This window comes from Anopheles darlingi, chromosome 3, assembly GCF_943734745.1.
Source record: "Anopheles darlingi chromosome 3, idAnoDarlMG_H_01, whole genome shotgun sequence".
Taxonomy (NCBI): domain Eukaryota; kingdom Metazoa; phylum Arthropoda; class Insecta; order Diptera; family Culicidae; genus Anopheles; species Anopheles darlingi.
The window spans coordinates 14,676,467-14,692,720 of record NC_064875.1 but is presented as its reverse complement, the minus strand read 5'-3'; the positions used below and the strand labels follow the sequence as shown (position 1 = coordinate 14,692,720).

The following is a 16,254-nucleotide window of genomic DNA, read 5'->3' as shown; positions in this document are numbered from 1 at the left end:
GCACGCGACTGATGACGCTGACGGTAATGTTTCATGATTTACGACCATCAGCTGTTTCACGGTTCGATTCCGAGGCTGGCGAAAAGCGGCAGCCGAGAATGCTATCCAAAGCTCTTTGGATCTTTTATGGATAAGACACACGAAGACACCATTTTTATGCTCCACCCAGGGACTCCGGATGGGGCGGGAATATACGGTATAAATCACGACGATCACCGCCATTCCACACACCCGCTGGTCACACTGGGCGCAGCAGAACTGCTCGGTGCCGCGTAATTGAGAGTGAAAGCGAGCGAGTTTTCGGACAGTTGTGGTGTCCAATCATGCCAGACCAGCGTCTAGATAATGGCGATCCATCATTGCCATTACAGAGTTGCAGTGCTGCACCAGTCCTGCCGTCGTTTTGGATTTCGCCATTATTGTTGTTTTTCATTTTGGTTTTTTCCTGGTCAACGGCTGGAGGGTTGGAATTAAAATTGAGATATGAGCCAAAGGATTGATGATGATGATGAAGAGTAGGGTCTCAGACGAAATGAAAACACCATCATTATAAACTGAAAAGCTCTAGAAAGACACGGCGAGTTAAGAAACGATGCAGTTTGGGACATTAAATCATTGCGTGAGAACCTATCTTTATTTACACACAATCCATAGGATTCTAAAAAGGCAAAGTTTCCTAAACGTATCTTTAATGTTTCATCTGTGTCGTAGTAAATTTATTGGATATTGGAATGCCTTTCCCTAATGCTCATGTAAACGTTTTAAAAACATACTCAAAAATCATGGTTTATGATCAAACCTCCAGATGGTTAATGAGACAATTTTTGGTTGTGATAGGATGTTATAAGAATCTGATCATCCGGAGCGCTTCCAATCCTCAATGTTTACATCTTCAATTCCAAATTGTATTCACATTTTTTGGGGCAGTTTTCGAAGCTATAAAATCGTTAGATTCCTATTATGGAGTAAAACTACATTGTTATTCATCTTGAACAAGTAAAAATGTCTTCGCACAAATATCCTTCTTATACCATATAAGTTTGAACATCTTTCGAACACTATTATTTGTTTCTCGTCATGGATATGTCTCTATTGTAATTTATTATTGTACACCGATTCCAAAGTCACTAGTGCAGGATTGTTTTTCAAGCGCCAGTGTTCCTAGCAATTCTTGCAACAAACATTCCCATTTACACACTGAACGCTTATCCAGGAGATCCGTTTGTTGACAGACTCTATAATCCTTTTCACTTTCTCTTCTCGATGGGCGGATGGAATAAAACATCGCTCTTACATCGCTCATTAGCAACTCGCAGTCTTCCTACACGATATAGCATCCCTTGTCCTAGCACACTTATCCTTGTTGATCCCGTGCTCTAAAACCGTTAATTAGCCGTGCAATTTGTTTAGTGCAATTCTGTGCGCAAAAAAACATCGCCAATCGCCAAGCAAGAGTGCAGAAATGGACGAACGATTGCAGTTAAAAACAAATTCGAGACGGAATGTGAATCGAGAAACAGAACAGGACAACAACAAAAACGGGTTCATCCGGCGAACCGGATAGTTCTGGGTCAACATTGCGATAACTGTAGTGACGGAAGATGGCAATGTGGAGAAGAGAAGGATGATGGGGGGAAGGGTGCATGGGAAGTTTGCTGATTAACACATTTCCTGGTTAAACCCCCCTCCGCGATACAGTAGCAACAGTAGCAGCGCGATAGCCGAGGCGAGCAGACCGCTTGCATAGCCAGCCAACCAGCCAGCCAGGGATCGAGTGCTACAAATAGCAAAGTGCAAATGCTCAACTCAAACGGCCCAGACACAGGCCAAAGTGATTGCAAAGTAATTAGTTTAAATAGAAATCAAATTAACAATCCTTCAAGATGGCGAAAGTGTGGAAAAAGTAATGAGTGACAAGAGTGGCCGTACTGTGTCACTGTGTGCACGCGTGTGTGTGTGTGTGTGTGTGTGTGTGTGCAAGTGATAGCATTCTTTGCTCCATCCAGATCGTGAAATAAACCAGAAACAACCGACCATACAAACGACGTCATCACTTACCCCAAATGATAGTCGCTGCTGGTTGAGCTCTTGTGTGTGTGCGTGTGTGCGTATGTGTTTGTGGGGTTGCGGTTTAGGAAATGACCCAGACGATAGGGCCATTGCTGGTGGGCCGCGTAGTAGTGAACAAGGAAGCGAACGACGACGAAACAGTGGCAGTGGCAGTGACAAGAACACACCAACAACCACACCAACAACCACAACAACAGTTCGCGTCGCCTGCGTCGTTAGTGTTTCGATCGGGGTTTACCGGTTTAGCGCGACGGTAGGCCGACATCCGATGTCCGCCCGGTACGATACTGCCAGATGTTGTCGGTAGTGCTGAGCGCTAGCAGCACTACCACCGGCACGATCACGACGATGAACAGAGGTGAACAGGAGCATCTGTACCGGCAGTCACGCAACCTACGGCTGCAACAACAGGAAGCGAAAGCACAACAACAACAACAACAGCACCAACAGCACCAACAGCAGCAACAAGCGAAGCACCATCACCAGCAACGCCATTACTCGTACGGGAACATCCATCAGTACAGTAGCGCGGCGGCCGGCAGTGCCTCGATGATGATCGCCCGCGGTCTCGGATCGTTCGCGCTCGACGATCAGCTGGGGCTGGCGGGTGGCCCATCATCGCTGGCACCCTGCGACGATCTGGTGCTGAGTGTGCTCAAGTCTCCGTTGAAGGAGACAACGAACCTACTGCCAGCGGCCACAACAGGGTCCGGCGGCGGTGGTGGTGGTGGTGGCAGCAGTACCAGCAGCAGCATCGGTGGCATCGGTGGCCAACATGCCAACAGTGGTGCCACGGGTAGCAATGGGCTCGGGCGAGCGTTGGCCCAACGTGAGTCGCTCAGTCCCCGGACGATGCCAAAGGGAGAGAGGAGTGCCGGTGGCGGTGGCCAGTCGGCAAGTGGAATGATAAGCTACCGGGCACTCCAGGGTTCGGAGGATGATCTCGTCGACGATATCGAGTCGGCGATCGGTGAAACGACGGAACTGACGCACGACGCTAGCGACTATCGCCGGTCACTGCAACCACTAGCGGCGGGTGGTGCTACGGTGGTCAGTTCTTCACCCCGGGCGCTCAAGTTTTTGCGACGGTTTCGACCGGGAAAACCGGCGCGTACGTTCGAACCGCACCACCGCCGAGTACCGACACCGATGCGACGGAAGAACCGTTCCCGATCGCGTTCGACTGACATCCTGGATGGTGTTGGTTCTCGCGGATCGCCCGGTGATCTGGACGATGATGACGTCGATGACGATGACGTCGATCTGGATGTGGACGATGTGAATGGGCTCGGGCCGGCCGGCGATCCGTTGGCGCATCTACATCACCTTCACCATCGGAATCATCATCACTCCGGTGGCGGTGGTGGTGGTGGTGTTGGTGGTGGTAGTGGCAGTGGGGGAACCGGGGGTACGAGTGGTGGTGGTGATGGTAGTGGAACCGGTGGTATGGCGGGTGGCAGTGGTAGCGGAGGGAAAAACCTGGGCGTCCCGAACCCTTACTATCCGATTGCGCTGCCGATCGATCAGGCGTTTAAGGCGAAGTACGTGTTCCATCATCGACGTGGCAAGACGGTCCAGGAGCGGTTCTACGTGTTCCTCGAGCATCCCATCGGTTGGCTGTGCTTTGTCTATCACTTTTCTGTGTAAGTATACAATAGGGAGCGCTCGGGCCTCGTTTCTCTATTGTGAAAGGTGCTTTGTTTGTGCTCCAACAATCGATTGAACAAAGGACGGAGATGACTTGTAGAAGGTTCTATTTTTAGACTGATTTTAAAGGTAATGGTCAATACCAGCACATCAGGTGTAGAAACATATACCAAAGGTTCTCGACTCGACTCGGCGACTGGATTCATGAGAAGTAGCGATACTGTCTGGACTCCAGTTGGTTATTCCCTCTCGTTGATCTTCCTCCCTTACGATTATTCCACCCTTATGGATGCCCTGTTCTGTAGATTTGTGTGCATGATTCTGCGAACTAATTGAATGTCATCAAGCCTCCGTAATGTTCGAGTTTACAATATCTAAAGTATCCAAAAAATAAAGTTTATCCCACCCCTTGAAGATTTTCCTGATTAAGCAGCGTTTGGCGATTGTTAAAGAGTTGTTACTGAGATGTGCGGTGTCTTGAGTTGAGATAAGATACGAAAAGCAAATCCGATTGCTCGAAATCCCAAACATCGTTCATTATTCTTCGCGCGATTAGTTGCAAGCAACACTCTGACTCAAATATTTCACTTTTTGGAGCAAATATGCAGTCATAATTGGCAAATTACACTCCCAGGCACATAATTTAACACTCTCAGTTGCTTGTAAATTATCAAAACTTCCAATTTCAGCTCTTAAACAACACAAGACCATAAAACTGTCTCGTGATGTTGGTATTGATCCAAGTATTTGTTTTAAGTACTGGAAAAACCTCCCTCCATGGCATCGATCGATCAACGGATGCGAGCTAATTCATCAATTTAACGAGAAATGCAAATACCGCACCGAACTGCCTCCTTCGTCACGCTACGGCACGGCCAGCAGTAGAAGAAGTTCTTCATTAAAACCCATTTACCAATTGATTACCTCTCCGACCACCACCACCACCACCATCGCTAATACACCGGAAGCACCGAGAAGGGCAGAAGGTAGCAGAAGGGCTTTGGTTGAGTGACAACAGTGAGCCTAATTGATTGCCTGTCAGCCACATCGAGCACACTTTACACCGATGAGGACCAAGCTTGATGAGATGCTGCGGAGGAGCGACACTTCTAGTAGGTAGTATCCTTCGTAGTTCTCCAAGTAGTTTCAAGCCTCGGTGCAGCTGCAGCTACGCTCCGGATCACAAGCTTCTCCTCCCGAGAAAGCGACCATCTTACAGGTGCTTACCGGGCATTTACTAACATACGCACACATGACACAAACTTGCTCGATGAATTAATAAGACACATAACGGCTTGATTTTGCTCCGTGCTCTGCTGTGCAACCGTGCATAGGCCAAGGCTCTTATCACTCATGACGTCAACACGCCTTTAGGGGGTTGACGTAGAGCGTGATGCGGCAACCGGTACCGGTACGTGGCCAACCAGCCAGCGAAATGCGTACGGCTGTAAACAATAAACAAAGGATCAACAAGCAGAAACTAACCATCTGGCACCGAATATGTGATCATGTCACGTCGACGACTTTCCGTTCGAGGGTAAAAGCTGTAATCTCTTCCTTCTATTCGCTCGTACCACTCGCTCCAGTGGAGAGATAGAGGAGGAGCATTAATTAAGGGTGCATGCAGGGTGCACCGAACCGAACCGACGCCGGTTGGTTCAAGCACCGTACACCACGTGGTGAATCTATTTTTAATTGCATTCACATCATCCCGCTCTGGCTCTGGCACTGGCAACATATCAAGCAGCATAGGCACCAGCATAACTCCCGAAAACACAATTTCCCTTAGCCTTGTTGGAGTGCCGCCGGCAAACCGGGAGCATTGTTTTAAGCAGCAGCAGCAGCTTCCTCTCTCGGGGCTTTGTTTGCTGGTCGGTTTGCAATGAAGCATACCGTCCTGTCTACGGCTGTGTGGCAGCAGCTAGTTGGTTGGTTGGTTGGTTGGTTGTGGGTACATTGTTGTTGCATGTGGGTACGGTAACTCAATGCCAACTTCTAGCATCAAGCAAGGTTTGCGCTTTTGTTCCACCGTCGGAAGCGTCGGTCGCTGCTGAGTTTGAAGACATCCAGTATACCTCTTAAGTCGAGACCAACCATGTAGCTCACTCGCGCAGATTGCATTCGCACCAGGGCATTGGTACAAATGGAGGTTCCACAAGGTTTCTGCTTCCCCAGCTTGGCACCGGAATGATGCGCTCGACAAGGTGCAGATATAGATCCTCGGCATGCCCGAATACTAAGCGGAAGCTACTTCAAAGAGGGTTCCTTCCTGCATCGTCGCAAGAAAACCCGTTCGCAGGAAACTGTAATGAAGGAATAGGATCTTAAATACCCACCGTTAGCGCGGATATCGGGATCACAATTACTTACGCAAGTTGTGTTTGTATAATGCACCACGCCAGAACATTAGTTTGTTTGTGTAACGCACGCCAGAGAATTAGCTGTAGCAGTGAGAAGGCTGTGAAGTTATATTTCTTCTTTTATTCTTGAAATGCTTCAGCCGAGTGACGATAGTTTGTTTGATAGTTGAAAGCATCAAGGCACTTCGCTTTTCAGCAACCAACGCCACGGTAGAAACGGAAATCCTACTGGCTTATGAATGGAACCACAAACTACGGTTTGGAAGCATAAATCCTAAGAGATTACCTCTGGCGAATGCCACCTTCTCTGTAGTTTCGTGAAGATTCAACCAAAAACTTTATGTTGATGGCTTATGAAAACTTCGATCCATTCGATGGAAATCAACAAATATAACTACCAGAAAATAAGTTAACCGAACCAGAGCGCGATTCGGCGAAAAACAAGTAATGCGTGATGACGACACTCGTGACGCTCGGAAAGATGAGCCTACTTGGTCGGTTCTACTAGGGATGAAATTAGTTTCCATAAAGGCTTCAACCTGTCCAATCGCTGATATAAATTCCAATTCATCGTAGCAGGCCCCGCGCGTTAACCCCTAGAGGGGTTATTGGAGCCTTACATAAATTCCATAATCATTTTCCATCGAACCTGAGCGCAAAAATTCCACGCATTTTTACACCAAAAATCAACAGGCCCTCTTAAACGAAGGAGATCCCGAATTTGGGCTTAAAAACTTTGGCGTTTAGCTGAAAAGTAATCCTCATCGAACAATTTGTATTTATTACTCTCGATTGCAAGCAAATGTAATCTGAAACCATTCCTGGGATGTATAAAATATTCTTTATGCAATGCTTGGTTCACAAGAAGCGAAGCTTCGGCTAAAAGTTCATTTGCCTTAAAGTGTACTCGACGGATCGCATCGCAGCGCATGTCGATCGACAGAAACAGCGCGTTCCCGGGATGTATCGATACATGCCACAAAGATTCGACGGATTCGCGGGCATTATACGCTTCTCCGGTAGATCACTGGCTTCATCCGGTTGATTTCATCCCGAACCAATCTTTTCGAACGCCGCATGTTGACACCGGCACATTGTTAGCGTGCCGTTTGAAGCCGTAGTACCGTAGTGTGTCTCGGCAGCCAGATAACTCTAATCATGTTTTAGATTATCATCCGCTTCTGATCGGATAACCACAAGGGACGGTAATCAGCGTTCAAGTTTGATGAAGCGCTGCTGCAGAATCGAGCGAGAATTTTGTCCAACTCGACGAGCTACTTACGCTCACTGTTAAACCAGCCATGCCGATGCCAGGTGTCTTCTTGCCGTGTAACGCTCGGAACACTAAACGGAAGCGCTCCTCCTTGCGCTGGCGCTTGGATCCCACCCCGCACTTCCAGCTGCCTGCCTTGCGTTGGCATTCTTTTTCGTTCCATTCAACCTGCATTTTTGGGCCGTACGATACCGATCCGTGGGCTCTCCGGATTCCCGTGCTCATCTCTCCATTATATTAATCTAAAATTAATGTTATCTCCGTGACGGCACGGTTGGGCCGGTGAAGGTGGGAGAAGGAAGGAAGCCGAGCTATAGCCTCGGTTGCTTCGCAATGAATCCACTGGAATCTCGTGACGGAGCATGGATCGATCGAATGAAAGCGGAAAAAAAGGGAAATGAAATGATCCGAACGCAGGCAGCCACACAAATACTTGTGAACGGTGAAGTACCGTCATACCTAGAAAAAAGCCGATGGAACAAGTAGTATTTAATGTTCACCACTAAATTAAAGGTGCATCAACGCATCAACGCGCGACTGGCATGAACTCAAACATAAAAAAAAGAAAATAGAAAGCATCGTCCGTGCTACGGAGTGTGCTGATTGCCATTTCCATACCGAATGATACGCATTCGGTAAATTGGTTTTCAATCACCTCGGCGAATTGGCGAGTTTATTATTCTGTTCTGATCGACTTTAAATTTCCGTTTCGCACAAATTGGCTCCCGGGATGCAATATCTACCGCCGAAATCCGGTAATCATTTTGCCTGTTGATGGATTTATCGACAGGTAACATAGAATGTCCGAATGGAACGATTCTAAAATGACCTGACTACCAGCTTCGGCCGACTAAGTGGCCCAGAATCGTGGTAACCATGGCACCATGTTGGCAAATGCTCGTTTCGTTCGCTTCTGTGACAGCGACAGTTCGCTGATGGCCGCTGTCATCTGTATTGTCGTCCGTCGTCGGGCGGTAAATCCGTCAGCATCTGATCCTGCTCCTATCGTGCTGCTAACCCCCCTCCTGCAGCCATGCATCGAGGATGGAACGGTAGTGAGATGGGAGAACACAGGGAAAGCAGGGAGCCATTTCCCGGAAACTTCTAGTCCTTGCTACTGTTGCACGGAGAGGAGGTTATCTCGATGATGGGCTGAAACAACCCGTCACTCTGCGAAAACGAAATGCCAGCTGGCTTGGAGCTCTTTCCACGGCAGCTTGTCACCAGCATCTTCCGCGGTCACCGGCGCGTTCGCGAATGTGGTGCTACCGGGCGCACTTTGTCGAAGGTACGACGTTGCGCCGTCTGCACACGGTTCTCCATACGATGGTACGATGGTACGATTCGCTGGCGTATGTCATTTGCCATTGTTGCAACATCCGCCGGCGATGTTGGTTGTTTATTTTCGTTATCGACTCGACCCGGAGTTTAGTTTTTGCTCAACGATCACCATCACCATCATCAGCTAGCGAGGAGAAGTGTTTTCCTGATGTTTCGCCAGCTTTGCGGAAGGATATGTAGCAAGGATTAGCCTATGTTTGCCCTTTTCAGGCTGCATTTTTTAGCATGTGAAACCCATTTGCAATGCATGTTCTCATGCTGGTGTTTTGACAGGTTTCGAACCAATTACAACAGTTTCGCCATTGTATTGTTGCTTTCATTTGCTGTTTATGTATTCCTCACATAAGGTTATCTTTACTGGTGTCTGTTGTAAAAGTTTGCTTCCATTTTCGCTTCAACTTGTGGTGAATAGTGTTGTAAAGAATGAACCAATGATTTTTAGCCTATAATTGGTATTCTTACCCAATTTGCATTCAATGAACCAAAAGTACTGTAACACAAAACATTTCATTTGATAGGAATTCGGTTCTACTAGATAAACTAATTTTAGAAAAATTGCTGATTCAACATAATTTCTGCAGGATACTTTTTATGATCTGTTTCAGATCCTCTGAACACTTTCGTATACCGAGCAATCCATCGGTTTGTAAAATTTAGATAGTAATCGTGGAAATCATGTTGAAGACCATCTATCTTTAAACATCCAACTGTATGCACTCTTTCGAAATAAAACGAAAAGCAATTCATTCACGTAACTGAATTGAATGAAAGTACATTATCAAATACATCTAAGCGGTTCGGCAAATTCACTCCCAACGGGAAGTTTGACAAAAGCCACTCCATCAAATTCTTATCGTGGTTCTGATGTGAAAGCGAACGAAAGGACAAACCGATTCACGGCAGCATATTCTAAAAAACGCTCGCAAGTAGATAGAAGCAACATAGCGAAAACCGTAACTAACCGTGCGCTTCACAGCGTTAATACCCTCCACTGTGATGAAATCGAAACCCGGTCCGGGGCCGGTACGTAGTGCAGAGCGTACTTGTCATCGCGATTGTCCGTGAGACGACGATCGTAAAAGAATGATGAAGCATTGCTTTATTCCCGGGCAAGCTGTGTACTGGCGGTGGTGGCATCGTAAAGATGCGAATTCTTTGATTCTCGCCAACGGAAATCGATACCGCCGACGGATGAAGGTCGTCTTTGTTCAGCGTCAGCGGTCGCATCCCGTTTCGCGACATACCAAATGCTGCAGCAGCACCAGCAGTAAAGCGATCAGCGGTCACAGTTGTCAGTGTGGTAGTGGTGGTGGTTCGGGTGCAGATGCTGCACCGCGTTTTATGATGATTTATTTCGTTTTATTGCATCCGAGGGTCATTAAAATTTAAAGCAAATGTAACGATCAGTGGAAAATTCCCCGTTTTACCCCCACTGGCTAGCGCTATTCATGTTTCAGAAAATGGCACAAAACGCGCATCTAACCTGTTGTAGCAGCCTGTCTTTGTCAACAGAATCTATGGTGGGGGGACATCGTATCGATTATAGGACTTCTCCAGTGGGGACCGAGTCCAGTGTACAAACATTACAAACCATTCAATGGCACAACACATTCCGGTCCAATATCGACCATCGACTGAAAACTAAAATCTTTTTTTTTTCTTCCTTTTTTCTATCTTCTCGTTTCTTTCTCCCTCTCTAAACCACAGGTTTCTGCTCGTGCTGGTGTGTCTGATATTTAGCGTACTGTCGACGATAGACGAGTATAGTAAGTTCGCGAACGAGACCTTATTCTGGATGGAGATCTGTCTGGTGGTGTTCTTCGGTGTCGAGTACCTGGTCCGGCTGTGGTCTGCCGGTTGCCGCTCGAAGTACATGGGCTTCTGCGGTCGGTTGCGCTTCATCCGCAAGCCAATCTGTATTATAGGTGAGTCGAACGTCGATGAAACGATACAATACAAATGGAGGGTGAACTTTATATCGACGATTATGATACATTATACACTATCACCCTTGAATGTGCCGTCCGAAGCACTTACAGTACTTAGTATCAGTTTTATTAGTTAGGGAACTATTCTCACAGCACATTAGACAACAGTGCTGTAAATTCTGCTAATTAAAACCTAATTCTTACAGACTTCTAGTGACTTTATGGTTCAATTATTGCATTTTTGACAATTCTCTATCAAAACCAAAATCCAATACAGTTAGAAATACTCTACAAAATCAACTACCGATACTACGAAATACCAGCTACGTTCATTATCAATGGCGATTGTGATGAAAATTAAAAATGCAATCGAAAACCCTTCCAGGTTTCACAGACTCAGTGTCTCATGAGAGATCTAGTAGCCTGGCAAAAGACAAGACATTGCGAATAGTACAGTCCTTTGTAAGTTTTTTCAGGCTACAATAGGAGAGAGAGTAAAATACCTTTCCCCTAATACAGGGACTCCGCTTTGCACCAAAAAGCCGAACAGCAGAAGAAGCAAGGGCACAAGAAAAACCATTCCTTGAGGTGTAATCAATACCATTCGCCCCACAAATCGAATACCCGGTGGAAAATCGAAAGCGTCACCGTTTTTAATGACATTTTCCGGCACCTTTCTGGCTGCTTCATGCTGAAGCACCACCATGCTGCTGTCACCGTGCTGTGCATGCATGCAAGCTACTTTCAAATTCATTAGAATCTAAATTAAAACACGACACTTCGATTCCAAATGCATACAGTCGTACATATTTTAAATGGCCACCACCACCACCACCACCAGTCGCATCGGCTGCCGTCCCGCTAGTCTTTCAATGAAACTTCCTCCTTGCGCTAGCAACCGAGAAGTGCACGAATGGAACCGATGCTGTTAATAGTAGGAGCTAATGCTCGCCAAACTAATGGTCGGCACATGTTTAATGCAGTCCCGACGGTCCCGGGGTGTGATTCCTTCGGTCCGCTTTTTAAGCTCTGCGTCAATTCCGGCCCTCGGATTCCGGAATTGCTGAATTTGTGCTTCATCGGGCTTCACGTCCGGCCAGCCAGCCAACCGGTTCCACTTCTCCTTTTTGGTCATATTTTAGCGGCCGCAATCGCACTCCGTCCGTTGCGCTCAAAGGTGCTAATGTACCGTGGTGGGCGGCCACTGAAATGTGCGCTTTAGCTTTTGCTTCTTCTGCTTCTTGCATTCTCGATCTTCTCTTCATCTCTCGTCAGCTCGTTTTTTTTCGGGAGGAGGCTAATGAATAACCGGCAGAAGCGTACCAGAAGGATGCGGAACGGAAGGAAAAATAAGGACCACCACATCGGTGCATAAATAATTACTCCCCGCATTCCCCCCGGCACGGGCACGCAATTCCTTCCCCACCATTAAGTGCGGTAGCCATTTGTACAGCTCACCGCCGGTATCCGTTGTCACACCAGCGACCGGCCGTTCCTTCCGTTCCGCAGTTCGTGTTTCGTGGTGGTGGTGGTTCTCACGCTAACCGGTACAACACTCACTACGAGTGTCAATGTGTGTGGTGGGAGTTGGACTCATGCTGCACCATCCAATTGCTGCTCCAATTCCACCGGACTGCTTTGCCGGTTGCTTCTGTTGCCGGTTGCTATTAGGGCCGTCCGGCCATCGTTGGTCAGCCCAAAAAGTCTCGGAAAATCGCCCGGAACAGATGATGAATTATTCATGAAGCACCTGGCCCGTTGGCCTGGCATTGGATAGAGCGTTCGGCGCTAGAGCCTTCTCCTAGGGTGAGTTCAGTCCTCACGACCACCATGCTATAGGGGGAAACGGGTGTGACCAAAGCATATGTTCCGTTGCACTCCAAAGCCAGGCCAAAGGCCGGTTTCCGTGCTGCTGTCGTGTTCGGGGTCCGGTGATCGGTTTGCTGACTATCTGACAGTGGCCATCATGCGGCATGCGGCCATCCGGTACAAGACCATTTTCTTCCTCCATTGTCTTTAGCGCTTTTCCCGTTTGCGACTGCGGAAGGTCGAAACGACCGATTTGCCTTGGCCCGTGGTGTCGGTTTTAGTATTTGTTAGGTTGGGTTTGGTTTGCGTTGTCGCGTGGTCACACGCCGTTACCCGGAGCCCTCGACCTCCGACCGGCCCTGACCAACTGGCGAAGTTGATGGCGAAGTCCGTACGATCGACACCCGGAAAATGAATTTCAATGTTACTAATAGAGAGAGAAGGAGAAAGAACGACAAAGAGAGAGACTCGAGTCGAGGGCCACTGTTCTTATGAAATATTATAATCAACTAGCCAGGGATTATGAATCTTTGTCCAGCAGAAGTGGGCTGGCACTTCCTGGCAGGAAATGGCATTCATTTCGTTCCCTGTTTCTTCACTTCCTGGCTGCCTGGCTGGTAAGGACAATGGATTTGGTATTCGGTTAATTTTGATGAATAAATCCCGCATCCCTTTCCACCAGGCTGGCTGGAGTGTGTCCGCCCCAGGCTCGAGGTAACTTTTACCTGGAGCACCTGGAGCACCCCACTAGTCCACTGTGATACACGATGTACGCGGGTTTCCAAATTGAATTCTAATTTCTTTCTCTTCCTTCGCAAGTTTTCGCAAGACACCATCGTTTTAAGGGTTTTCCTCCGCTTTTTCTAGCGCGCCAACTTTGTGTCGCTTTTGGTTAGTTTGTAAAATTTATTACGCGGCACAAGCGACGCCACTGGTTGGCTGGCTGGCCAACTTTTTGACACATTAATTAACAAACTAATCTCTGCGCACGCTTGCTAGCGCTTGCTGCGCTTTGATGAAGATGAGTAGCGGGATTCACCAAAATTACCTGTCCTGGTTAGTAATCCAGGGATACGTCGGCTTGGCCACCCGACTGGTTCTCCGACGACGAAGAAGCTTACCTTTACATCCAGCTTTATGGTGCAGCTGCCGGCATGTCAGGTTTTAGAGACGGGTTTTTTTTTTCTTGCCATTTTTCAAGCGCCTGAAAAATGATGAACGTACTTCGCAAACAACTTCGCCATAGCAGATCCGGCCATCAAAACGGGATGCATTCGGAGTGCTCGTTCTGAAGCGTTCGGAATGGAGCTGCAGCAGTAACAGCAGCAGCAGCAGTGGTTCGGTTTCCCAGCGAAACCTATAATCCATTAACTCGCACTCAACCGTGCTGAACCTTTGCCCTTTCACGCCATTTGTGTGCTTTCCGTTCTTGTACCAACGGAGCAAAACTGGCAAGTCAGCCAAATGGAAGGGGCTTTCGCGCGCAAAGCAACATCAAAAAAGGGGGCGCTCATCCTAGCTTGATACGTGATGAGTTGATTCGAATGTACGGCGAACGATTTTGCGCGAATATTTGCTCGAATTCACCTGTTTTTTTTTTTTTCGTATCGCTTGCGATGACTGCAGCGAAAAGAAACTCCATATTTCCACTAAGAACTGCCTGGGCTCTTTATGGTCTTCTTCTGAGGAAATCGCTTTTCATTTGGTGACTCAACCTACTACAAAGAACTCGCGGGAGATTGCAGCTCGCGAGTGTGACAAAGAAACGAACTCGAGTCGATGTGTAAATTTGGCTTTCTTTCATCGAAAAATCATTTAATTCCTAATCCAGCTTTATTACAAAGTAGCAAAACTCAACTCAACAATCATGCAGTGCACAGAGATCCTCTTTGTCCAAATGAATCGAAATGTATCGCCCAAGGAGGTGCATTAAGTCTGCTAGTTCTTTGCCTGTTGTTGTGCGTTCTTTCATCGTTTTGTTGTTTTCAAACAAGACGCGCTCGCTTGATCAGGATGTCTATCAGCTTCGAGGTGATGGTTATGTCTTTGTCCATTCGCCCAATTGCATTCCAGTTTTGCCCCACTGCATAATAGACCGATCAGCCTGTGGCAGCATGCTGTACCAGTGTGCAATTGCCGATGATGACGACGTTTATGACGAACGGTAAACTTTACCCTCCAGCTGATGCGATGACTGCAGCAATCAAAATGCAGTCGAAATGGTCGTAGAGGACGCGTTGCAGCTGTGACCAACCGTTGTCCTAATCGTCCCTCCACGGTATGCTCGATTCGAACGTTCCATTTAATGGGACCGACAGACCCTGTCCTGCACATCAATTTCCGTTCAAGTTCAAGTTTTATAATCGTAAACCATTAAGAAGAGCGCTAGGAGTGAATGTCGTCGTTGGCCGCGGTACTACACCATTACCGGCTTCTACCACCAAATGACAAATGTGCAGTGCAGTGTCGCCGAAAAGATAGCAATTACGTCGTTTTCTACCATTGCGGAAAGCTTTAGCTGGCGCAGTTTTGAAGATTCGTCTCCGAGGGGTGACCTTATTTTTTCGTCAAGAAAGTTCAAGGGATCTCTGAGAGTTTTGAAATTCCAAACTGTACTGTAATGGTCAACAGCGTTTCTCGCTGCACACCATCTTTTGCTTCCTCCCTTTTTTTAGTTCTCTATTGAAGATGAAGGACATCGCTCTCTGCAAACATTTTAGCAAAGGGATAACTTACCTTTTTCTCTATTAAGGTTTTACACAGGTGTGACTGTGGGATTGTAAAGCCTTAGTTTGTCGAAGATAAGTGTAGTTTAAGGGGGTCTCCGGTCGCTCTAACAGCTCTAACTGTTGGCGCCTTGTTGACACGATAATTATGTTTGACAAATACAAAAAAATAACTCTTTTATAAAAGGATGTCACGAGCAAAGCATCCGACGAGCGTCGGACCATGGGCCTTTCGTTCACGGGGAAAAGTGTCAACGGAGCGATTAAAGAATAAATATTGGACCCCACTACCGTTCTGCTTTCCAGTCAGTTTGCATAAAGACATCTTTCTCTTCCCGGGAAACTAATTTATTGCAAACAATGCACAACCATTTATAAAATAAAGCAGCCCGTGCTGTTGTGTGTGACGGCAAAAGTGTAAACGGCAATCAGTGTAGTACTGAGCTATATTATGACGTCACGAGCGACCTGCTCTCTGTAACCGTCCTGTAGGAAATGAACCGCCAGGCGCCTCCATTTGGGGATGCTCGATGCTTTTCATTTTCTTTCTGTTTCTTTTGCATCAAATGTACGATTGTGTTTGGTTAGCAGAGGCGGCACTCTGGTCTGGTTTGTTACTGTCCAAAGAGGAAGGTGTTTCATTTGTGTTTGTGACCGTCGAATCGCGCCATCCTACCTTTTTCAGGTGTGTCAATGATGACATTAAGGGATCGTGCATCAATTTCCGGTTCTCTGACAGCGACAGGCCGGCTATTTACCCGTCGTTTGTTCTACCCCTATTTGGGTTATTTTATTGACGCAAAGAACGCGAATCGAAGAGGCCGCGAACGGAAGACGAGGAGGTGTCCTCGATTTAGGTTAAGGTCGTGGTCGTCGCGTTGATTGGCCGCCCCGTTGGACGCGCGTACCACCACGGTCGACGAGTTTCGCAGAGTTTTACGAGTGGAAAACGGACCACCACTCTGCTACGATAATGGGACTGTAATTGAAGCCACACAAACACACCAAAAACCATCCAACATGCCATCCGGCACGCGGCACTAATTACACCCAAACAACAACGGAAAACAATGGATTCCACCAAAAATTGCGGTGCCTTT

The 16,254-nt window shown here is 47.3% G+C and overlaps 1 protein-coding gene across 1 annotated transcript in view; it reads left to right on the top strand.

Annotated features, from left to right (window-relative positions):
• The first annotated feature begins 2,418 nt into the window (after positions 1 to 2,418).
• Positions 2,419 to 16,254, top strand: part of LOC125953313 (potassium voltage-gated channel subfamily KQT member 4-like) — a 30,066-nt gene continuing 16,230 nt past the window's right edge. The window contains exons 1-5 of the mRNA XM_049682795.1: positions 2,419 to 2,479; positions 2,702 to 2,777; positions 2,856 to 3,356; positions 3,504 to 3,713; positions 10,399 to 10,616. Of these exons, the coding sequence (XP_049538752.1) occupies positions 2,419 to 2,479; positions 2,702 to 2,777; positions 2,856 to 3,356; positions 3,504 to 3,713; positions 10,399 to 10,616 (1,066 nt within the window). The remainder of the gene's footprint in view (positions 2,480 to 2,701; positions 2,778 to 2,855; positions 3,357 to 3,503; positions 3,714 to 10,398; positions 10,617 to 16,254) is intronic.